This window comes from Melozone crissalis, unplaced genomic scaffold, assembly GCF_028551555.1.
Source record: "Melozone crissalis strain CALT ecotype California unplaced genomic scaffold, PUWL_Pcris_2 ptg000247l_1, whole genome shotgun sequence".
In the NCBI taxonomy this organism is placed as follows: domain Eukaryota; kingdom Metazoa; phylum Chordata; class Aves; order Passeriformes; family Passerellidae; genus Melozone; species Melozone crissalis.
This window is the reverse complement of record NW_026536006.1, coordinates 841,874-866,241: the sequence shown is the minus strand read 5'-3', so window position 1 is coordinate 866,241 and position 24,368 is coordinate 841,874. Positions and strand designations below refer to the sequence as shown.

The window sequence follows — 24,368 nt, the reverse complement described above, 5'->3', positions numbered from 1 at the left end:
CAGCCTCTGCTTTAAGGGGTGGGGGGCCTGTTACTGGTGTGGCTGTTAGCTGTGGGCAGTTACTGGTGGGCTGCGGGGCCGTTACTGGGGGGCAGTTACTGGCCGGCCATGGGGCCACTCTGTGCAATGCCACCACTGCTGCTCCTGCTGCTCCTGGAGCTGCTGCACGAGGCTGGGCAGGGCCCCCCTGAGCCCCCAGCCCGCCCCCAGCACCGGGCTCAGCCATGGGGGTCTCTGTCCCCCGTGGGTGGGCAGGTTTGGTCCCAGATCACGGTCCCGCAGCAGCTGGGGGCCAGCACGAAAGGAGAGGAGGGGCTGAAGCAGGCACGGTGCTGGGGGGCTCTGGGGGGGCTGGGGAAGGAGGGTTCGGATAAAGAGAGGGGCCGGGGGGTACAGATGTGGTGGCAGCTGTAACAGAGGCTGGGGAAGGAGGGTTCAGATAAAGAGAGGGGCCGGGGGGTACAGATGTGGTGGCAGCTGTAACAATGGCACTGTCAGCACCAGGATGGCTGCAGCCACGCTGTGCTCCCCCTTTGCTGTTCACAGCAGGCTTTGGATTGTGCTATTCCCAACTCCCTGTTCCCATTTCTCCCTTTCTCTGCTTTTTTGTATGCACAAGGAGGCAGTGTCCTACACTCTGAGGATTGAGGGGAAGCCTTACACCATCCACCTGCAGCAGCAGTGAGTTGGCCCTGGCACTTTCCTCACTGCCCTGCTCCCTGGTGGCTGCAAGAAGCTTGAGGAGCTCTGGGTGATGGACGCTGCTGTCAGTACCTCACTTTTCACCTCTCTCTTGCAGCGCCTTTCTATCTGATGATTTCCAGACTTATGTGGCCAGTGAGCAGGGATCTTTGCACGCTGATTCTGCCCACTCTGAGGTAACCTGGCCTTGCTTTGGGCTGTGTTTGTCCACGTTGGGTTTTGTTTGTCTCTGTCCAAGGCAGCTGCTCCAGCTGGGGTGCTGGGTAAGGGGATGGTGATTAAGGGGGTGGTGGGTAAGGGCATGGTGATTAAGGGGATGGTGATTAAGGGGATGGTGATTAAGGGGATGGTGGGTAAGGGGATGGTGATTAAGGGGATGGTGGGTAAAGGGATGGCCTGCCCAGCCATGGAAGGGCTCCCTGTCCTCTCTCATGTCCCAGGGAGGCTGCCACTACTGGGGCTACATCGATGGCTTCCCCAGCTCAGCAGTGACCCTCAACACCTGCTCAGGGCTCAGGTAAAGCACCAGCCCCACTGTCCCCGTGCTGCCCTCCCTGGCAGCCTGGCCTGCAGAACAAACAGCTGTGCCAGCTGTGCCAGTGCCCAGGAGCAGGTGGGCAGTGCTGGTGCCCTGGCAGGGGTTTGCTGCAGTTTGAGAACGTGAGCTACGGCATCCAGCCCCTGGGCTACTCCCCTGCCTTCCAGCACGTGCTGTACCGAGTGGGTGAGGAGCAGATGGCAGCAGCCCCCCCTGCCCAGAGCCCCCCTGAGGCAGGGCAGGGTGGGCTGGCAGCCTGGGGCAGGCTGGACAAGGCCCCTGAGGATGATGATGATGAGGTGAGTGCTGCCTGTTGTCACAGTGCTGTCCCCGTCCTGTGAGGAGGGACCTGGTTCTGCTGGAAGGGCTTCTGTCTGTCTGTGGCCAGACACTTGGACACAAGCACAGCCAGCAGCAGCAGTGAGGCGACCAGAGAATGCAGAATCTGTCCTTTGAGGCCCATTTTCTCTTTTAGCCCCTCTCAGCCGCTGCACAATCTCCCAAATACCTCACAGTGTACGTGGTTTTGGACAAGGCTTTGGTAAGTCCATGCCAGCTGCTTTTTCCTTTTCTTTGCCTGACTTCTGTGAGCATGGGAATGGTAACATTTCCCAGCTTTTATGTGGATTTATTTTCTGTTTTGAAAAGTTCCTCATGCTGTGGATTTTGTAGGAAATAAGGAACGTGAATTTGTAGCTCCATGGCTCAGTGTTGGGAATCATTTTAGTGTTCCAACACTGCCATGGTAAGCACCTTGTCTGCCCTTGTGTGCTCTTGGGTTGTTTTTCAGTACAACTATATGGGATCAGACCCAAATGCTGCGACACAGAACGTAATCCAGGCCTTCAACTTAATCAACAATGTGAGTTCTTAATTCTGATTTGTACTGCAGTGAGATGGGGGATGAGGGGGATGTTGATGTTAGCAGTGGCCACCTTTTTCTAGCTGCTTTTAGGTTTAGGAGGATGTCATGTGAAAAATTCCATGTTTCCTGAGAAGGTTTTTCCTCTGGGCATGTCAGTCTGCCACACAAGAACATCTTTCCCTGTGTGATGGCATTGTGCTGTGCAGATGTACAGATAAACAGGCAGTTTGCCTCAGGGCAGCCAAACCCTGCATTTTGAGGGCTCCTGAGTTGCTTCCCTCTCCCCTGATCTCACTGATCCAATTCACCTGCTTGCTCTCAGGTGCTTGTAACCAACTTCCAATCCTCTTTACTCCAATGCTGATCTTATGGTTCACCTGTGCCATGAGAAGTTATTCGCAAACTCCTAACACTTATGAAGTTATTAGACTTTGGCTCAGGCCTCTTGCTGTATCTCTTTATTCTTTAGGTGTGTTCATTCTGTTTTGGCTACAGGTGTCATTGAGGCACTGACAGCAGCAATTTACTTTTCCCCTGTGTTTACTGTGTGCAGAGTGGTGGCTCTGCATGAAGGGAAGGTGTGAGAGCAGATTTCCTCTTATTCTTTCAGATGTTTAATCCCCTTAATGTCACCATTGTGCTGTCCTCCCTGGAGCTGTGGGCAGAGGGGGATAAAATATCAACAGCAGGGGACACAGATGACATTCTACAGCGATTTTTACAGTGGAAACAGTTGTCTCTGGAGCCACAGGCACACAACATTGCTTCTCTCTTAGGGTAAGATAAAGGTTCATTGGTGTTAAAGGTTACGTGGTGATAGAAGTTGAAACTTTGACCAAAAATGCTTGTTAAAAATCCATATTTCCTAAATCCTTAAAGTATTTATGCCAAGCCATTCCTCCTAGTGATGTAGCAGCTGCAGTGGTGCCATCCATCCCTTGCCACCCCCCAGTCCCTGCCAGCACCAGGCACCAGACCCTGCTCCAACTCCCCTGGGGACAGCAAATAGGGGCACCAAGGGTATTACAGCGACCTGATGAGGTCTCCAGGGTGAGAGAAGGATGAGAATCTTGTTTCATGATCAGAAGGCTGGATTTATTGATATATGGTATATAATACATTATAACTATACTAAAAAGAATAAGGAGAGAAGTTGCAGAGGCTGCTAACGTAAGAATAGAATAGAAAAGAATCTCCAAACAAGAGAGTTCTCTGTCACGGTGTTCCAGAGAGCTTGCCCTGTGATTGGCCCTTAATTGTACACATGGAACATGAACCAATCACAGGTGCATCCTATTGCATTTCACAGCAGCTGATAATCATTGTTTACATTCTCTTTCTGGGGCCTCAGCTTCCCAGAAGATGAACAAGCCCCAAAGAAAGAATTTCTATGAAAAAATGTCTGCGACACCAAGGGGACTTGGGCTGTACAGAGCCATCATCCCCCCCTGACCACAGCCAGAGGGGGTCCCTGGGACACCCAGCAGTGACCCCAGCTCTGTTCCAGGTACAGGCACCAAGGAGCCCTCGTGGGTGCAGCAGCTCCAGGAAAGGCATGTCAGAGAGACGCTGCTGCCACAGTGGCCCTGGTATGGTCCCCCCTGTCCTGTGCCTGTCCCTCAGCAGCCCACAGGGCTGTGAGCTCAGCATGAACAGGGATGGATGGAGCTCGTGGGAGGATCTGTATCTCTGCAAGGAATGCTCAGCTCTGGCTGCTCCTCTCTCTCATCCCTCTCCAGTACCATGGGAATGTGACCCTGGAGTCCTTCTCCGTGCTGCTGGCACAGGTGCTGGGCCACAGCCTGGGCATGAGCCCCGACAGCCCCCGAGGCTGCAGCTGCCCTGGACGGGTCTGCACGATGAGCCCTGAGGCGCTGTGAGTTTGCCCGAGGGGCTGCAGGGCTGGGGCACATGAAGGGGGGGACAGGGAGGGCTGCACGGTGTCCCCTTGTCAGGGGTGTCCTCCAGCACTGTCATTCCACTGCAAAAATGGAATCACTCAGGCTGGGAAAGGCCTCCAGGAGCATGGAGTCCAACCTTTGACCAATCACCGCCTTGTCAACTGGACCAGAGCACTGAGTGCTGTGTCAGTGATTTCCTGAACTCCTCCGGGGATGGGGACTCCACCACCTCCCTGGGCAGCAATTCCAGTGCCTGAACACCAGTTATTTCAGTTATTTCAATACCATTATTTCAGTGAAGAAATCCCTGCTTTTATTCCTCTAAGAAGAAAAAAAAAGGAATTAATTAAATAGCAATTTAGCGCTTAGTTTGACATAAGAGACCTTTGCTCTCTAAAATGAGGATGTTTTTCAGTCTCTGCTAATAATGAGCTGTAGATCAGGTGAATTAATAGACCCTGGGGGACTGTTAGTGTCTGGGTGAGGAGCCCTTGAATTGCACAGAGCTTTGGAGAGAGGGGCAGTGAATGTGTAAGGTATAAACTGATGACGGCTTTGTGTAACGTATAACCTGATCATTGCTTTTAGATATTTCAGTGGGTCAAAAGCCTTCAGCAACTGCAGCATCAGGGACTTTGAGACCTTCCTGAAGCGGGGCAGAGGGGATTGCCTTTTCAGCAGCCCCCGGCTGAGCCGCCAGTCCCGGCAGAGCGGCGCCGTGTGCGGCAATGGCGTGGTGGAGCCCGGCGAGCAGTGTGACTGTGGCACAGCACAGGTGGGCACAGGATGGGGGGCACAGCCCTGGGGGGCACAGCCCTGCCTTTGTGCTCTCAGTGCCTGTGGAGTCACCAACCTTTGGACACAGCCCCAGTGCAGCGGGGTATCGCCAGCCATGGGCTCTGTACAAATCACAAACAGGACAGGACTGCTGGGAACATGCCTTGAGCTGGTTTATTTTCCAGCATCAGCCTCATTCCATGGTTTTTGCAATGGGAAGATGCCACCAGCTCACATCCCAGGCAGCAGACCAAGAATTTAATGTTACAACTCACTTTATAAGTTTTTTGACCAATCACACAAAGCAAAAGCACATTGACAGTAGTTCTATCCAACCACTATAAGCACAGGTACTTTGTTTATTTCAGATACAATACCTGCTTGTAAGCCTTCAAACACAATTCACAGAGCTCCATTATTAAGCTCAGAACTTCCTAATATCTCACTAGATGAACTTTTCTGTAGCTTAGAGAGTTATTCTAGACAAGCGTTAATACACAGACCATTTTTCTATTTGTCCTTGCTTTTCTACATTTTACATAATTTTTCTGCTGACCAATCTCATGGCTGCTGCTTAGCTCCAATCACAGTTCTGCTGTCTCCGAGGCCTGCCTTTTGCAGCTTTCCCAAAACCCTCTGATTTTGTGGATTCCCACATGGGGAGCAGCCCAGGGAGGGCTGTGTTGGGTTGGGGATTGTTTCTGTGTGGCAGCTTTGCCTGTTTGTTCTGCTGGATATTGCCCAAGTAATATGGGGAGGGGAGGAGGAGAAGCTCAGGGGGACAACAAAATAAAATAACGTGGGCTTGCCATGTGTCCACAGGAATGCCTGAAGGACAGGTGTTGCACTCCAAACTGTAGACTGAAGCCGAGAGCAAAATGTGCCTCTGGATTATGTTGTAGAAATTGTCAGGTAAGGCACATCTTTATAATTATGGCAAAATCATTGTTTCTTTTTGGAGAAATGGCATGTTCCCATGCTGAGGGATAGAGCCACACTTCCTGCTGTGCAGTGGGAAAGGTTCCTGGGGTTGGGCTGCCCAGCTCAGCTCTTGGGAACCCCTGGTGGGGAATGTTACATGGGGATTGTCCCAGGCAGTGTCACAGACATGTCACACCTGAGCGCCTCAGGACAGAGGGGGCTATGTGGGCTCAGCCTGGCAGACATGGGGGGCTGCAGGGCTCCTCCTGCTCACCCTGGTGGGCCAGGGAGGCTGCAGAGCTCCTCCTCCTCCCCAGTTCAAGTGGAGGAACACGCTGTGCCGCCCGGCCGCCGATGCCCAGTGCGACCTGCCCGAGTTCTGCAGCGGCTCCTCGGCCTCCTGCCCGCCCGATGTGTACGTGCAGGACGGGCAGGAGTGCTGGCGTGGCACCGGCTACTGCTACCACGGACGCTGCCAGTCCCCAGACCTGCAGTGCAGGAGGATCTACGGGACAGGTACCAGGCTGTGCTGGTGGCACTGGCGCTGCTCAGGGGCTGGGGTGGCCACAGCATCACCTGCCTGGTTGGGATTTTGGTGCATATCGCTGTAATCTCATCAGGGCGAATTTCCTGGAACCCTGCTTTGCTATGCCAGGATTTCCATTCAGTGAGATTACTCAGCAGGAATTTACACATATCATCTATTAGAGTAACAAATATTCTTGCTGAATTTGCAGACTCCAAGAACGCTCCCGTGATGTGCTACGAGGAGATTAACGGGCAGCGGGACAGGTTCGGGCACTGCGGGTTCCAGCCCAACCACAAGTACCGGCGCTGTGTGTGGAGGTATGCTGGCCAGGGGACACTGGATGTGCTGAAATCCAGCTTTCATTGGGGTTGGACACTCAGGAGAAGTGGCAAGACTCCAGTTTATGGTGAGGTTTGTGATGTGTTATGAGGAGATTAACGGACAGGCTTGGGCACTGCAAGTTCTAGCCCAACCACGCGTACTGGCGCTGTGTGTGGAGGTATGCTGGCCAGGGGGCACTGCCTCTGCTAAAATCCACTAAGTTCTTCCATCTCTAAATTCATCTGCACTTATTCACCTTGAGAATTAGTCTAAGAAATACTTCCAACCTGTGCTACATCCAGCAAGTGACAAGACAGATTGTTGCAATTATTGCAATTGTTGTGTCTGTGTAAAGGTTAGAGGAAAAGCATGTTTGGTACTCCACTATTTCACATATTTGTCAGAATTGAGACTTCTTTTTATTTCTGTTTGGTGTTGTCTTACAATGTAGCCAGTGTGGCATTTAAGCATTGATCCTGTAGCTAATGAAGGTCTGAATCACAGGGAAAATGTATTCTGGTGCTTCCAGTTGTGTACTAGCTGTGAAAAAAAACTCAAGTCCACACAGAAAAGATGGATTCTTGCAATAAGATCTATAACACCAATGTCACTGTCACATTTTCTGAAAAATCCCTTTGCCCAGGGTTTCTTCTCCTGGGAAGCTGAGAAGCCTCAGAGAAAAAGGAAAAAAACATTATCTCATTGCTTCTCCTGTGTTTTGCTGCTCTGGAATGTAGCTGGAGATTATTTACCAACAGGTGGTTGTTTCATTGGTTTCCTGTGAATTGTTTTTACTGAATGACCAATCACCATCATCTGTGTCGGACTCTGAGGGGTCAGTCATGAGTTTTTCATGATCATTCTTGTTAAGCCTTCTGTCTGTATCCTTTCTGTATTCTTTAGTATAGTTTTAGTATAGCATTCTTTAATGCTATAGTAAATAATATAATAAATAATATATTAATTATTAAACAAATTAATAAATTTTAAAGATAATAAACTAATAATAAAATAATAAATTAGCCTTCTAAGAACATGGATTCACTCATCTCTCACCTTGTCCTGGGGACCCCTGCAAATACCACAAATGGTGACCTCAGATGTTGGCTGTAGCCTGTGCTGAAGAACAGACCCACATGTCTGTGCATGTTTGATGCACATCCTTTGCAAATTGGCTTTCCAGGGACCTCAGGTGTGGGAAGTTAGTCTGCACATACCCATCCCACAAGCCCTTCTTAGCACCTGCCACTGCCGTGATGTACGCCCGGGTGAAGCATCATATCTGTGTGACTCTGAACTACCTGAACGTGTCCACATGGCTGGATCCCCTTCTGGTCACTCCAGGGACAAAGTGTGGCTCTGGAAGGGTAAGGAAATATTCTGTAATCACCTGGAATGACAAATAGAAACTGTGAATATTAACAAGATCATAGAAACACTCGTTGCTTGCAGCGGAGTGCTTGATATTTAAAAACACTGTAAAAACTTGCAAATATTGCATTCAAGGTTTGGTGGGGTGTGAGCACTAAAATGACCTGGCCTCAGGGCAGAACTGTGGCTTCTTTTTTTTTTTTTTTTTCTTTTTAAATAGTGTGTTTTCATTTCCCTTTGGGCCACAGCCTGATGTGCTGAGCGCTGTATGGGTGAGGCAGTGCTGGGCTGGAGCTGCCATGGTTTTTCCCAGGTGTGTATGAACGGCACATGCCACCCAGTGTCGGTGCTGGGACCGATCTGTGACAGCAACAAAAAGTGCCACGGCCACGGGGTGAGTGCCAGGGGTGCTGGGCTGGGGGGGGGCAGGCTGTACCAGCCCCCTGCACACCTGTACCCCTCCCTGGCCCTGCAGGTGTGCAACAACAAGGGCAACTGCCACTGCAACATGGGCTGGCAGCCCCCCGACTGCCAGTGGAGGGGGTCCCGCCAGGGGGGCAGCATGGACAGCGGGCTGCAGTTCACAGAGGGAGGTGAGTGGGCACCCGTGGGATGGCGTGGGCAGGGCTGGCAGGGCCTGTGCGGGGCTGGCAGTGCCCATCGGGGCTGGCAGTGCCTGTGCCCATATGGGCTGGACAGGCTGGGCTGGCAGGGGCTGTGCCCAGTTGGGCTGGCAGTGCCTGTGCAGGACTGGGTTGTCGGTGCCTGTGCCCAGCAGGGCTGGCTGTGCCTATGCTGGGCTTGACAGACAGGGCTGGCAGTGCCTGTGCCTATATGGGCTGGACAGACAGGCCTGGCAGTGCCTGTGCAATGCTGGCAGTGCCTGTGCCCAGCAGTGCTGGCAGTGCCTGTGCAGGTTTAGCAGGGCTGGCAGTGCCCAGCAGGGCTGGGTTGGCAGTGCCCGTGCCCAGCAGGGCTGGCAGTGCCTGTGCCCATATGGGCTGGACAGACAGGGCTGGCAGTGCCTGTGCCCAGCAGGCTGCTGCCCAGCCTGTGCCCATCCAGCTGTCTCCCCCCAGACCTGCATCGATCACTGGATGATGGTGACATGGCCTGGCTGGTGCTGGGCTCCTGCCTCATCCTGCTGTTGCTGACGGGGGCCCTGGGGCTCGGCCTGTGGCGGCAGCAGATGCCCAGCCAGCGCCACGGGGAGCGGGCACTGGGCACCCAGGGGTGAGTGGGGGCCCATGGCTGTGGGGTCTGGGGGAGGCAGGGTGTGAAAGGGCTGAGGGCATCCCTGCAGAGGGGAGGGGATGGGGGGACTCCTATGGGGACATGAGGACATTGCCCAGGGCTGAGGTGACCTCAAGCTGAGGCACCCCCTGAGCCAAGGCAGGGCCAAGGCCCCACTGCAGATCCCCCCACAGCACCAGCCGGGACACGGGCAGGGAGCTGGAGCCAGACCTGGAGCGAAATCTGGAGCCAGAGCAGGAGCTAAAACGGGAACCAGGCCTGGAGCTACATCAAGAGCCAGGCCTGGAGCGAAATTTGGAGCCAGACCTGGAGGTAAAACGGGAGCCAGGCCTGGAGGTAAAACAGGAGCCACACCTGGAGCTAAAATGGAAGCCAGGCCTGAAGCGACATCTGGAGCCAGACCTGGAGCTAAAATGGGAGCCAGACCTGGAGCTACAGGACCCAGAGCTGGCCCCGGAGCTGCAGACAGACACAGAGCTAGAGCCAGAGCTGGAGATGAAGACAGACACAGACCCACCAGCAGAGCCAGCACTGGGGCAGCACCACGGGCACTAATTAAAGGTGTTGGGCAAAGCTGGTGTCATGGCCAGTGCCCCGTGGTTTTCTGCTTATGTAGTTTATGTTTTTTATTAGAGTTAACCCTGCTCTCGAGGCCTAGAGGCCACAGCTGCTGAGATTGTCCCCTTTTCTCTGTGGGCACACAATGGTGGTTGGGATTTGCCCGTCTGTGAGGGCTGTGAAGCTGCTTGAGGCTGGGGGCTGTTCAGTAGGTGCTGGGGCTGCCTCTGAAGTGGAGCTCTCCTGTGTGACTGTGGATGTGTGTGGTTCATGGCCCCCTCCTCAGAGCTGGGGACCAGGGAAGGCCTCGTGTGGTGGCCCTGGTGCTGACTGTGAGTGAAGGCAACACCTCTGTTTTATATGTGAAATTTGTTACCTGCAGTGCCCTCGGACCTGCACCCCACAGGGGTGTCAGTCCTGCTGTTTGTATCCCTGGGTTTGGCCCTGCACCCCACAGGGGTGTCAGTCCTGCTGTTTGTACCCCTGCACCCCACAGGGATGTCAGTCCTGTTGTACCTTGGCCCTTCCCTTCCCCTGCACTCCCAGTGCCCCCAGCCCCAGCCCCTGCCTGCACAGGCAGCACTCTCAGGGCTGATTTTCCCCCAGAAATCTGCTGTTTGGGCAGGCCCTGCTCAGAGCATCCTGCTGGGACATCCCTGGCAGCCCCAGTGACCCCAGCAGCATGGGGAAAGCAGCAGCATCCACTGTGCTTGTGCATCTCTGGCCAGGTGTCAGCATCCACCACCCCCAGGCTGGGAGGGGATCCCCAGGCACAGGAGCAGTGTCCCTGAGCTGCTGCCACAAGCCACCTCCTGTAGGAACACAGGAAATTCCTCTGGCTGCCCTGGAGGACTTGAGACCCTGCCCAGGGGGCTCAGAGACCCTGGCACAGAGCCCAAGACCCCTGTGCCTTTGATTTTGACCCATGGAAAAAACAATTACCAACCTTTATATGAAGAATTACAAGTCAAGAGAGTTTAAGTAGAATAATAGTTTGTCACGGGGTGAAAAATAGATTTTTTGGGGTTTTTAGAATGGGGATTCAGGGGGTAAGATGGAAGAATCAGGGCATGTCCAGCCTTTCTCCTTCTTCTTGGCCTCCATCTCCTGCTGTGATGGTGGCACTTTGGGATTGGTTTAGAGTAGAAGCTCACTGTCTAACATAGGTGATAGGTATTGGGAAGTTATTGTAAATAAAGTACAGGTAGTTTTTAGTATAAAAAGATAACACCCCCAGGTGGTCAGTGTGCCAGGCAGAACTCAGCAGGTCAGAGAAAAAATGTTATGCATAAGAAATAATAAATAAACTTGAGTATGAGAACAGAGGAATCCTGACTCCTCCTTCATCTGCTGGGCTGGGAAAAGGAGACTTGTACGTATCTCAGAGTCACTGTGACCAGCAGAGATTCTGAGAACCTCCCACCCCACGGGAGCCTGGCAGCCCTTTGGGGCAGCCCTGGGAGGGGTCAGCTCACAGCCCCTGCTCCCCCAGAGACAGGTGACCCAGGGCTTTCCCATCCACAGGAACAGAGTTGAATGTTTGCAGCAGACAAAGCCTTATCAGCAACCTTTAGCCGTGTTTGCTCAATGACCCTGTGGCCATTGGGCAGCCAGGCTGACCCCCAGGCCCAGGTGCTGGCTCAGCACATTCTGAGCGGGGTGGCCAGGCCAGAGCAGCCCTGGCAGGCAGGACCAGCCATGGAGGGCAGCGCTGACACCGAGGAGCCCCCGCTGCTGCCCCTGGCACTGAGCAGGTTCCACATCTCCGAGGAGTTTGGATTCCTGCTCCCCGACCCTCTGGTAGGAGCTGGCTGTGCCTCCCCATCTGTGTGCACAGGAAAGAGAGGGGTTGGTGAGCAGCCTTCTGCTGGGGGAGCTTGGATTTAGCATTTTGCTGTAGCACTTTACAAGGAAATATGAGGAAGGCAGGTGTTTTTATGGAACAGGCAGTTTCATAGGACAAACCCCTACCCTTTAAAATGATGAAAGCAGCTGCAGCAAACAGCACAGAGGAGAGGTGAAGGAGCTCTGACTGGCCTTGGCTCTACAGGATTTTGGGGAGCACAAGAAGTGCAGGTGTCCTGTGCCCAAAGTGGGGCTATTTATCACTTATAGGAATGTGTTTCTTGTTGACGGAGTGACAAAACTATCTTTTGTTTTTTTAAAAAGGAAATAAGCCTAGAAGTTTTTCTCTTCAGTGAGGTGAAAATCTCATAAGACTTAGGGGACTTCATCTCAAACTTAAGGACAGCTAATTGGATAAGAGGCAAACCAAAAAGTTTTGCTTGGGCAATTTACTAGAAAAAGAAGAGAAGAAAGAAACAAATTGCATTTGTCAGGTGTTTTATCAGAGGCAAGAAGGCCTCTTGCACCTGGATTGGTTTTTATCTGTAAAGAGTTTTGTTATTTTGCCTTTTATTAAAACCTTTTTGTTTCCAACGCTACCACAGAAGCCATCCTGCTGATTTTATGCCTTCTGAGGTAGCTGAGCTATCTTGGGTGTGGAATAGATCTCCAAGAGCTTGTGAGACCTGGCTTGAGGAGAATCATATTTCAGTCTGGCTTCACAGTGGGAGTGGGTGGGCAAAAACAGATCGTGGTCACCATCCATTCATTTGTGACCACACAGGCCCACCTTACAGGAGGGGCAACCAGACACAAGCCACCAGCAGTGGTGTGTGGGGCTGGGTGTTGGAATGTATTTTTCGTTGATGGAGGGACAAAACTATTTTTTGGTTATTTTTTTTAAAGGAAAGAAGCTTAAAAGTTTATTTTATTTTATTTTATTTTATTTTATTTTATTTTATTTTATTGGTTTAAGAGATTTTACTTTGAACTTAAGGATAGCTAATTGGACAGAAGCTAAAAAGTTTTGCTTAAGTAATTAATTAAAAAAACCAAAGAAATTAATTACTTTTTTAAAGTATTTTACTAAAACTAAAAACGTTTAACATCTAACTTAGCTTTTTGTTTGTTATTTTGCTTTTTCTTAGACTTTTTTATTTTTAACACTGCAACAAAAGCTATTTTGTCAATTTTTATGTTTTTAAAAGTAGCTAAGTTATTTTAAGTGTGTTACAAGCCTCCGAAAACTTATTAAACCTAACTCAAAAAAGCTGCTATAACAGCTGGGGAGCCTGGGCACGTTCACAGCCCTCCCTCTGCCTCTCTCCACCAAGACAGAGCTGCCAGCACCCTACAGCCCCTGGATGGACATTGCCCATGAGCTGCCCCAGCTGATCACGAGCCACCAGCTCCGCTCACGAGTGCACCAGGTATGGGCTCCTCCTTCCTGCCCACCAGGTATGGCCTCCTCCTTCCTGCCCCCAGAGCTCTGAAACCTTGCTCTGACACAGCAACATCTGTAAAACCTGCCAAATGTGTGCTGAGCCAGGACTGACACCAGGCGACAGCAAAGGCTTAACTTTGGCACAGAAACAGCTCCTGCAGCGGATCCAAGTGCTCAGCAGGCAGCAAAGGCTGGAGCAGGGCCCCTCTAGGTGTCACAAGAGCCATGTCTCATCCCAGCCATGCTCCCTGATGCAGCTCCTTTTGGGATCAGCTGCCCCATGGGCATCCCAGCACCAGGAGGAGGAAAACCCTATGGATTCCTGTCCCTGCTCACAAAGCAGTAACAGTGCAGCAGGAGCAAATCCTGCAGAGAGGGTGGGAAGGGAGGCATGAAGAGAAGCACCAGGAGGGTTCCCCCCAGCTGGCAGGGCAGCCCCTCCACCACAGGGGCCTTGGCATTGCTGGCTCTGCTCCTTGCTCCCAAGGGTTTCCCTGGCAGATGCCGCAGCTGAGCCCGCAGCAGCTCCGAGGGCGTGAGGAGCTGCACTTGGCACACCTGGTGCTCAGCTTCATCACCATGGGCTACGTGTGGCAGGAGGGAGAGGAGGGCACCGTGCAGGTAAAGGCAAGGTAAAGCAGGGTCACCTGCTCCTTGGGCTCTGAGAGCTGCTGCTGCTCCCTTAGCCCTTCCCCATGGGAGCAAATCCCCTTTCCTGTGGCTGCAGCAGGAGCTGCTGCCACCTTTCCACAGCCTGACCACATCCCCACCTTCCCCTGTGCTTTGTGACACTCAGGTCCTGCCCAGAAACCTCGCTGTCCCCTTCTGGGAGGTGTCCCAGGCCCTGGGCCTCCCACCCATCCTCAGCCATGCAGATTTTGTGTTGGCCAACTGGAGGAGGAAGGATCCCAACGGGTAAACAGCAAATGCCAACGGGCTGAGCACGGTTCTTCCTGCAGGTGTCGGGGACAGATCAGTGATCAGCAGGACAGACTGGTCCCAAACTGCTTCTGCTCTGCCAAAGCCCCTTGAATCCCATCTTTGCTGGGCTCAGCCCCGTGGGTGTGGACACAGGGACTCTGTGGGGATGTGGGTGACTCTGGGAGCAGCCCCTAGGAACAACTCCTCTGTTCCCTGCAGAGCATGGGGCCATTTCAACTCCATCAAATGAAAAAGTAATTCCACTGCTGGGTATTAAATCCACTTTCCACAGCAGTCTCAGAGCAATGGAAAACACCTTCTGTGCCCTCCCTGCCCCAATTGTGCCCAGATTTGCTCTTTGCACACACAAGTCACACACTGAAGTCAGGAGCTCCCTCCATGCCCAGAGGGAGGAAAAGAGGGAAAGTGGATGAAGAGTTCTCCTGTGCAGAGCCAAGGTTACTAGAACAATTGTTACTAGAACAATTTATAATCTCTCTCTCTCTCTCCTTTTCTTGTGCATTTTGTTGGCCATAACTGCAATGCCTCCAGGCCTCTGGAAATGGAGTAAGTAGTTACTGCTCATTTATTTTCTAACGGTGTTGGTTATTGTTTGGATTGGCTCAGCTGTGTAGCACTGCTTGGGCTGAACCTCTCTTGATGTGTGTTATATTTGTCACACAAGTGCCACTGCAGTGACAGCACAGACCATGGGGAGGGCACAGGGAGGATGGCAGGGCCCCTAAACCAGAGCAGTCCTGCTCTCCTGTCGCTGTCTTATTTTCTGGAAAAATCCCTTCACCAGGATCTCTTCTCCTGGGAAGTTGAGAAGCCTCAGAGAAAAATGAAAACAATAATTATCTGATTGCTTCTCCTGTGTTTTGCTGCTTTGGAATGTGGTTGGAAATTGTTTATCCAACAGGTGCATGTTTGATTGGTTCCATGTGAATTGTTTTTTAATTAATGACCAATCACTGTCCAGCTGTGTCAGGACTGGACAGTCACGAGTTTTTAATTAGTATTTTGTTAAGCCTCCTGTAAGGATCCTTTATTGATTCTTTAGTATAGCATAATATAATATAATATAATATAATATAATATAATATAATATAATATAATATAATATAATATAATATAATATAACATAATATAATATATAAATTATATAATAATAAATTAGCCTTCTAAGAGCATAGAGTCATTCTCAATTCCTTCATCCTGTGGACCCTGCAAATACCACACTCCCCTTTCACTCTGTGCCAGCTCCTCTGATAAGAGGCTCTGGAGTCTGGGATGGTTTTGTTCCCAGGGTCCCACAGTGTGCAAGGAAATCCTGAGCCACCACCCCTCCCCAATCCCTGTTCTTGGCCCTTTTTGCAGGAACCTGGACACGATCATCACACTGCCTGGGGGAGAGAGCCTGAGGGGCTTCATCCTTGTCACCCTGCTTGTGGAGAAGGCAGCTGTGCCTGGCATTAAGGTGGGTACCATCCTGTTTTGGGGCTCTAAAGTGCCTGAGGTGCACCCACAAGGCATTCCTGCCCCTGAACATGGGCTGGGGAAGGGGCAGAGCTTCCATGGGTGGCAGCAAATGTCCAGAGCTGCTGTCCACGGACATCCTCCCCCTTTGTGACCTGGTGCTGTCCCTCCTCCTCCCGCAGGCAATCCCCCAGGCCCTCGGTGCCACCCTGCAGGGGGATGAGGAGTCCCTGCACAGAGCCCTGGAGGAGCTGGCAGGGGCCATCGAGGCCATGAGGGAGGCACTGAGGAGGATGCACGGTGAGAGCAGCTGGTGCCTGTGCATGCTGCAGCTCATGGCACCCTCTGCTGCAGCTGCCCATCACCTCTGATCTGATCTGATCTGATCTCATCTGATTGACTTCCTCCTAGACTATGTGGACCCAGAAGTATTCTACTCTGTGATCCGGATCTTTCTCTCTGGGTGAGTGGATCTTTCTCTCTGTTTCCCTTCAGAGCCTCTGTGCTGGGGGGAGCTGGGGATGTGCAGGGAAGGGGCAGCCCAGGTGGGATATGGAGTTCCCCAGGGCAGGGTAGGGACCAGCATTGCTCTCCCTAGAGCATCATGACCCTGTCGATCAGGAATTCCTAGGCACTGGATCAGTTGGGCATGGATGTGGCCAAGGGCTGGGGTCTGCCTCCCTCCAGCTTCTCTCCATCCTTCAGCTCAGCCCTGACAGCCCCAACACCCAGAATTGTGCACAAATGAATCTTTCCTGCTCTTGGCCAAACAGTTTTGACAGGGGAAGAGGAATTTCTCTTTCCTTCTACACTGTGTACACAAAGCTGCAGAGCTGAGCAGAGGCTCTTCCCACTGTGTGTTAAGCAAACATCTGTAACAATCCTCTTGCTGCTGCTCTGTTACAATTCTGTCAGTTCAAAAAATAGAAAATTCCCCCCCAAATACTGAAAATGCTGTTTGGGCAAGGCAGAACCACAGCAAAGGAGCCCAGCATGGAGCCTTCACCATCCCCCAGAACACTGTGGGGCTGCAGCATCTGCAGACACTCAGTCTCAGGCTTCTCAGGGGGATTCTATTTTTATTTCTCTCCATCATATCTCAGAATTCCCAAGTAAAAGGCTCCGTGCATCGTGATTAAGTTTCTCTCATTTTTTATCCAAGCTGACCTCGTCTCGATGGTCATCAGCTTGGGAAAACATGCCTTTTAAATTCCCTTCTGCTTCTAAGAACTTCCCACTAGTAGAGGTTACTATAAATACAATCCTGGGAGAACTAAAAATATTCTGGTATTTGATAATGAATCTATTTTCTCTGCAGTTTGTGTAAAATCTGTTCCTGTAGCCCAACTACAGCCAGCACCCAAAGCCTCATGGAATGGTGCATTCTGCTAAAGGCCAACAGATATTTTTGTGCTAGGCACTTCACCTCCCTGAAATCCTAACTCCTGTCTCCATTTGGGTGTGAGCACTTCTCCATTTCTGCACTCAATGGCCACTGACATTCAATGAATTGCTGTAAAGTGCCACTGTTGCCCAGAAAAGTGCTCCTTCCCCTCTCTGCTTGCAGAAAGCTTCCTGAGCTGGAGCAGGAGGTGCAGCCAGGCAGGGCAATGTGTCCCAGCACCATGCTGGGTGCTCACCAGGGCGTGGAGATCCCAGAGAACACTCTTCTGGCAAAGGAAAATCAAGGATTTCTCCTTCCCTGGCCTCACTGTGTGCTTTGACACAGAATCTGATTCCCAAGTTTATCTCCTGTTTGAGGAAAGCTGACATGGCTGTGTTGGAGGAGGAGATCCATGGGCTTGGCCATGACAGTTTCCCTTCTCACAGGGCCCAGAAAAAAATTAAGGAAAAGGCACAGAAAAAAATGTAAGGATTTCTCCTTAACTCCATGGCCTCACAGTGTGCTTTGACACAGAATGTGATTTCCAAGTTTATCTCCTGTTTGAGGAAGACTGTCATGGCTGCATTGGAGGATGAGATCCGTGGGCTGGGCCAGGGAAGTTTCCTTTCTCACAGGGCCCAGAAAAAATTAAGGAAAAAGCTCACAGAAATATTAAGGATTTCACCTTAACCCCATGGTCTCACTGTGTGCTTTGGCACAGAATGTGATTTACAAGTTTATCTCCTGCTTGAAGAAGGCTGACATGGAGGAGGAGATCCCTGGGCTGGGCCAGGGAAGTTTTGCTCAATCTTGCCAGCCCAAGGCCCCTTCTCACAGGGCTCAGAAAAAAATGAAAGATTTCTCCTTATCCCCATGCCCTCACTGTGTGCTTTGACACAGAATCTGATTTCTGAGTTTATCTCCTGCTTGAGGAAGGCTGACACGGCTGCATTGGAGAAGGAGATCCATGGGCCAGGAAGGTTTTGCTCAATCTTGCCAGCCCAAGGTCCCTTGTCACAGGCCCCTGTCCCCATGGCTGCTGCCTGACTGCCGTGTCTCCTGCCCAGCTGGAAGGACAACCCTGCCATGGCCCACGGGCTCGTCTACGAGGGGGTGTCCGCGGAGGCGCTGGCGTTCTCGGGGGGCAGTGCGGCGCAGAGCACGGTCCTGCATGCCTTCGATGAGCTCCTGGGCATCTGCCACCGCCAGGACTGCGGTGAGCCACCAGCCTTTCTGTCCAATTCACAGACAACCCCAATCAGGGGAAAGAAGATAAACCTGACTCCATGTTCTTAGAAGGCTGATTTGTTATTTTATGATATTATGTCACAGACATATTTTATGAAAAATCCTTTCGTTAGGATGTTTTCTCCTGACGACCTGGGAAGTTTTAGTTTCTCCATGTTTTGCTGCTTTGGAATGTGATTTGGAGAATTGTTTACCCAGCATGTGGAATTGTTTTTACGTGATGACCAATGACAGCCACCTGTGTCGAGGCTGTGAGCAGTCACAAGATTTTATTATCATTCCATTCCTTTCCTTTCAAGCCTTCTGATGAAATCCTTTCTTCTATTCTTTAATATAGTTTTAACATATAATTTTCTTTTAATATAATATATATAATGAAATAATAAATCAGCCTTCTGAAACATGGAGTCAAGATTCTCATCTCTTCCCTCGTCCTGGGACCCCTGTGATCACCACCACAATATTATATTATAGAACGCTATACTAAAGAATAGTATATATATAATAGTTATATATATATTATAACTATACTAAAGAATAGAGAAAGGATACAGACAGAAGGCTTAACAAGAATGAATAATAAAAACTCATGACTACTTCCAGAGTCTTGACACAGCCTGACAGTGATTGGTCATTCAGTTAAAACAATTCCCATTAAACCAATGAAGCAGTCACCTGTTGGATAAACAATTTCCAACCACATTCCAAAAAAGCAAAACACAAGAGAAGCAATCAGATAATTATTGTTTTCATTTTTCTCTGAGGCTTCTCAGCTTCCCAGGAGAAGAAATCCTGGCAAAGGGATTTTTCAGAAAATATGACAGTGACACTTTTCCTTCTCCAAAGCTGATGAGGGGCTGGGGAAGAGATGAGCCAGAGCGATTCCCATGAGTGTGCCAGCTCTGGCAGGCAGGAGGATGCGTGCCCATCTCATTCTGGCTGGCACCAGGCTCTGCCCAGATCCACAGAGGAAGGTTATAAATGTGCCACTGGCAGGTGCTTCCTCACCATGATAAATTCACAAAAGCACTAATTTGGCTTCTTGCATGTCAGCTTTTTGCTGAGGTCCTCTCTGGGCTCAGAGATGAGGGAGCAGAGTGTGCAGGCATCCTGCCAGTGAGAGGCCATTCATAAAGCTCCACTTTAGTCCAGCCCACAACAGAAACATTTACCAGAAATTAGCAAAAAAAAAAAAAAAAAAAAAAAAGAAGAAGAAAACCAAAGGGCTGGGAGCAGGGCTAAACCTTCCTTTTAGGGTTAGCACCAGCCCTAATGGAGCACTGACCTAATATGGGCTTTCTTTCTCAGTGTCTTGGTTTGGAAAGCCAGGAGTCTGCTAAGGAAGGCAGGAGCCTCCCCTGAAATGGAGAATGTAAACCCTCCCCACCCCTCTGAATTGCTATGAGTTTTAAATTAAGGGGCTCCCAGGCAAAAATATGGGAGCAGGAAATAGCCTTTAAGAGAGAAGAAAAATAAAAGGATAAAATAAACAGTGCAGTGCACTAGAACAACACTGACAGAGTCAGAACCCAACCTGACACCCTGTGGGTCAGGGTGTTGGCAGCAGTCCCATTGGAATTGTGGCTGCAGCCCTCCTGCAGTGTCAGGGGTGGTTCTGTTGGAGTAAGGGGGTCCTGTAGAGAAGGATGGAGTTTTCCTCCAAAGATCCAGGGGAAGAAGAGACAGCTGCTGTTCCTCTGGGAAATCCAGTGGAGAAATCACCACTGGTGTCTCAAAACCTCTGGATTATATCTGGGTAGTAATGCTTGGCTCCTCCCTCTGGGCTCACATCTCCCAATGGGATGCTGTAGTTCTTATCAGCCATGCAGGGACATTCAATAGCTGTTATCAGCAGATGTCCCCTCCCAAGGGAGGTGTGATTGTGGTCACCCAAAGAGAGAGATAAGACAAACTGCCCACTTGACAAAGATAATCTGCCATACAGATGGTAATAGAATACATCTTGCCTTGCAACCTGGAACACTCAGTTAATTGGAGGCAGGGCAGAGGAGGCTGTGCAGGCTGTGCCAGCGCCACAGCTCCATGCCAGCTTCTCTCCTAGGGGGTTGGAGCTTTTAATCCACTTACCCAACAAGTTACTCCTGCTTTTTCTGGTGTCTCACAGCCGCCTTCCTGCTCAGGATGAGGGAGTACATGCCCCCGGCACACCGAGCCTTCGTGGAGCAGATCCGCGGCGCGCTGTCCCCGCGGCACCTCGTGCTCTCCTCGGGGAACGCGCGGCTCCGCGCCGCCTTCAACCGCTGCGTGTCGGCGCTGGCAGAGCTCAGGTCCTACCACATCACCATTGTCACCAAGTACATCGCTGTGGCAGCCTCCAAAGCCAAGGCCAGGCAGGCAGAGCTGAACAGGGCTGGCCCTGCTGTGGGAAAGGCGCCGTCAGCACTGGAGGATAAAGGAACTGGAGGGTCGCACATCTTCAGCTTCCTGAAGAGCATCAGGGACACCACCAGGGAGGGGATGATAAGGGCCTGACTGTGGCAGTGTTTGTGGGTGTGATGGGAATCTTGACTCTGTGTTTCAGAAGGCTGATTTATTATTTTATGATATATATTATATTAAAAATGCCGTATTAAAACTATACTAAAGAAGGAGAAAGGAGACATCAGAAGGCCAGAACAAGAATGATAATAAAATCTCATGACAGACTCAGAGCCCCAACATCTGGACCATCATTGTTTTTACTTGATGACCAACCTACTTGAGACCAATCAAAGATGCACCTGTTGGTAAACCATCATTCCACAGCTATCAGATAGTTATTGCTTACATTTCATTTCTGAGGCCTCTCAGCTTCTCAGGAGAAAATCCTAGCCAAAGGTATTTTTCAGAAAATATGTCAGTGACACCTGACCCACCCCGAGGGTTGCCCAAAGTGGGTGCAGGAGGCCAAGGGGCTCCATCTGCAACAAGCCAAGATGCAAAACCTCCCATCAGCAGCACCTTCCCATCTGTGCAGGTCTGGGACGCGAGGGACATGCTGGTGACAGAGAGGTGACAGAGATGTGAGCTCAGCATCCTCCCCTGTCGGAATTCAGGACATCCCTCTGGCTGTCCTGGACTGCCAAACCCCTGCCAGGGGGCTCAGAGACCCTGGCACAGAGCCCAAGATGCCTGTGGTTTTGATTATGACCCATGGAAAAAGTTAGCAACCTTATATGAGGATATACAAGCCATGAAAGTTTAAGTAGAATGATACTGAATTAATAATGGAGTGAAAAATAGATCTTTGGGGTTTTTAGCATGGGGGTTCAGGGGGCAAGATGGAAGAATCTGGGCGTGTCCAGCCTTTGTCCTTCTTCTTCTTGGCCTCCATCTTCTGCTGTGATGGTGGCATTTTTAGATTGGTTTAGAGCAGAAGCTCATTGTCTAACATAGGTGATAGGTATTGGGAATCAGCTGTAAATATTGTACATGTAGTTTTTAGTATAAAAAGATAACACTGCCCTGAAGGCAGTCAGTGTGCCTCTGTCTGTCCTGCTGAGCAGACCTTGGCTGGACAGGAGAAAGAATTTTATAGATAAGACACAATAAACAACCTTGACCGAGAACTGAAAAGCTCTGACTCTGGAAAAAGAGACTTTCTAACACATCTCAGGGTCACTCTGAACAGCTAAAGCCCTGAGAGTCCCCTGGCACGGGCACAGGCACAGGGTCCTGCTGTGGCACTGACACCATCACATCACCCCCGGGCCCCAGGGAGGAGCTGTGTCCCTCCGAGCCCTGGATGGACACGGGTGGGTCACAGGGACCAATAAAGCAGCGATTGCCGAACCGGGACAATCGGAGATGTCACAGCCCTTTTGTGTCCATCACCAGGTGGCGGCAGAAAGCCGCGTTTGGCACCGGGGGAACCGAGCGGGGCAGGGATGGAGAGGTGGGCACGGGGGGGGATCGGGGGATGCAGGGAGAGAAGGAGCTGCCCACTGTGACCCCCAGGACACGGCTCCTGTCCCCCCACAGCCGCAAAGGGACCGTGATTACCCCAACAAACACCAGCTCTCTGCCGTGGGAGTGATGCTGAAGCTGCTCAAACCCAAATTCCCCAAAGGAGGGTGGATGAGAAAAGGGGACAAATGTGGGGTGTGCTGTGCATGGGAAGAGACTGCACCGAGCCTCAGGGGTACAGAGGTTGCTCTTCATGCCCCAAATCCATCTCCTGGTTCATGAAGGGCTCAGGAGGTCACAAAAAGTACAAAGCTGCAGCAATGGAGGTCACAGGGGCTTCACTTTAAGTCTTGGTGATAACACAGTGCTAATAGTAGGGACATGGGGACACACGGCTTCCCCAAGGGGCCAGCATGGCAAAAATACTTGTGACAAAGCCCTGATCCTCACAGAATCACAGAATGGAATGGAATGGAATGGAATGGAATGGAATGGAATGGAATGGAATGGAATAGAATAGAATAGAATAGAATAGAATAGAATAGAATAGAATAGAATAGAAATAGAATAGAATAGAATAACACACAGCCTGGTGGCAGTGTCAGCCCCACAGAGAGGCTCCTCTGACCCCTCTGCAGGTGAGGTGAGACCCTGGAGCATCCCCTGTGCTGGGTGTGGCTGCTCCCGAGTGTCCCTGCCCAGCCCAGGGCTGCAGGAATGGGCTCACCTTGCACCACCCAGCTGGGCTGAGTGGGCAGAGCCTGTGCTAAGAGCCGTGCTAAAGCTTTTTTTATAATGCCAGGTGCCTGTGCTGCCCTTTTCTAGCAAGTCAGCACGCCCAGATTCCTTGGAATTTTACATCTTTAGGGAAATGGGGCCATATGGCTCTGTTTTGCCTCCCCAGGTTGTGCTGGCACTGGCACCAGAGGCAGGATTCACACCCAATCAGTGCCTTGGTGCAAAAATAGCCCTGGCAGTGCCCCTTCTGCACGACCAGAAGAGAGTCAAGGTCCTTTGAAATGAGATGATGTTCCCATAAGGGCAAAAACAAGCTCAGCACGCTGTAGCTTGAATTATTAAACTCTTGCTAAATTGTATTTTGTGCTCTTTTTTTTTGAATACAGCCCTAAAACTGGGGCTTTGGAGATGACTTCAGTAAACAACCCACGGGAACGTGTCAGCACCTTTAAATCTCTGCCTGGCAGCGCTCCTTCCTCTTGATCTTCATTTCTGAATAGCTGCTGCATATTTCATGGAGGAAATATTTCATCCCAATGATTGTCTTGGCCTATTACATCTCAGACCATTTCAGGAAAACAGCAAACTTGGACCAGGGGGAAAATCACTCCATCTAAACGAGAAATGCTGCCAGGACTGGAGGGAGGCTGGCCCTGCAGGGATGGGGGTTCTGCACATGCTGGAAATGTCCAAACCCTGCTGGGAGCAGCAATGCTGGGGCCAGGTGGGCACAGGACCCTCAGCAGGGGATTTTCTTCCTTCTGCAAACTCCCATGCCCAAACATGCTGCCCTGTGCCACCAGGGTCCTCAGGAGCAAGGATTTGTCACCTCAGAAGAGAGGAGGGGAGATGGGAAATCAGAGAGGCTGATTATCACCATCCAGGGTTTGTACAAATCACAAACAGGACAGGACTGCTGGGGACGTGCCTTGAGCTGTTTTATTTTCCAGCATCAGTCTCATTCCATGGTTATGACAATGGGAAGATGCCACCAGCTCACATCCCAGGCAGCAGACAAAGAAATTAATGTTACAACTCACTTTATAAGTTTTTTTGACCAATCACACAAAGCAAAAGCACATTGACAGTATTTATATCTGTATAGTATATATTCTGTATTGACAGTAGTTCTATCCAACCACTATAAGCACAGGTACCTTTGGTTAAACAATGCTTCCTTATTTCAAATACAATCCCTGCTTGTAAGCCTTAAACACAATGCACAGAGCTCCACTATTAAGTTTAGAACTCCTTAATATCTCTCTAGATAAACTTTTCTGTAGCTTAGGGAGTTATTCTAGACAAGCATTAATACACAGACCATTGTTCTATTTGTCCTTACTTTTCTACATTTTACATAATTTTTCTGCTGACCAATCTCATGGCTGCTGCTTAGCTCTAATCACAGTTCTGCTGTATCTGAGGCCTTTTGAAGGTTTCCCAAAACTTTCTGATTTATGGATTCCCACACTGATCATGTCAGAGGCCTCTGGGGAGCCAAGTTTCCCTGCTCTGCAGAGCACTCTGCCCTTCCTTTGGTGGACAAGGAAAGTGCCAAAAAAACTTCAGAGACAGAGTCAGCCTGCAAACTCCACATTGGTTACCAAATGCTCTGTCACAGCCAGCTCACAAACCATCAGCAGCTCCTTTGGAATGGGGTTCAGCA

At 50.6% G+C, this 24,368-nt stretch overlaps 3 protein-coding genes across 3 annotated transcripts in view; all 3 read left to right on the top strand.

Annotated features, from left to right (window-relative positions):
* The window catches only part of GOLGA7 (golgin A7), a 270,030-nt gene that overhangs the window by 77,960 nt on the left and 167,702 nt on the right, over positions 1-24,368 (top strand). The gene's annotated exons all lie outside the window — the stretch shown is intronic.
* LOC128949512 (disintegrin and metalloproteinase domain-containing protein 32-like) lies at positions 506-12,977 on the top strand. The gene is made up of 18 exons (XM_054294365.1): positions 506-681; positions 800-878; positions 1,143-1,219; positions 1,341-1,539; positions 1,716-1,781; positions 2,031-2,102; positions 2,716-2,882; positions 3,613-3,694; positions 3,845-3,981; positions 4,595-4,781; positions 5,606-5,695; positions 6,022-6,220; positions 6,442-6,550; positions 7,738-7,921; positions 8,239-8,319; positions 8,401-8,518; positions 9,005-9,158; positions 12,917-12,977. Exons 1-18 carry the CDS (start codon positions 506-508, stop codon positions 12,975-12,977), a joined length of 2,238 nt encoding a protein of 745 aa, XP_054150340.1.
* Positions 13,528-20,551, top strand: LOC128949505 (indoleamine 2,3-dioxygenase 2-like). The gene is made up of 7 exons (XM_054294356.1): positions 13,528-13,647; positions 13,823-13,941; positions 15,328-15,427; positions 15,609-15,726; positions 15,838-15,889; positions 17,878-18,026; positions 20,184-20,551. The coding sequence occupies exons 1-7, from the start codon at positions 13,528-13,530 to the stop codon at positions 20,549-20,551; spliced, it is 1,026 nt and encodes a 341-aa protein (XP_054150331.1).

Coding starts and splice junctions, on each gene's coding strand:
- LOC128949512 (XM_054294365.1), top strand. CDS start 506: ATGGCTGCAGCCACGCTGTGCTCCCCCTTTGCTGTTCACAGCAGGCTT. Junction 7,922..8,238: donor CAAAGTGTGGCTCTGGAAGG/GTAAGGAAATAT, acceptor GGTTTTTCCCAG/GTGTGTATGAACGGCACATG. Junction 8,519..9,004: donor GCTGCAGTTCACAGAGGGAG/GTGAGTGGGCAC, acceptor GTCTCCCCCCAG/ACCTGCATCGATCACTGGAT.
- LOC128949505 (XM_054294356.1), top strand. CDS start 13,528: ATGCCGCAGCTGAGCCCGCAGCAGCTCCGAGGGCGTGAGGAGCTGCAC. Junction 15,428..15,608: donor CAGCTGTGCCTGGCATTAAG/GTGGGTACCATC, acceptor CTCCTCCCGCAG/GCAATCCCCCAGGCCCTCGG. Junction 15,890..17,877: donor ATCCGGATCTTTCTCTCTGG/GTGAGTGGATCT, acceptor TCTCCTGCCCAG/CTGGAAGGACAACCCTGCCA.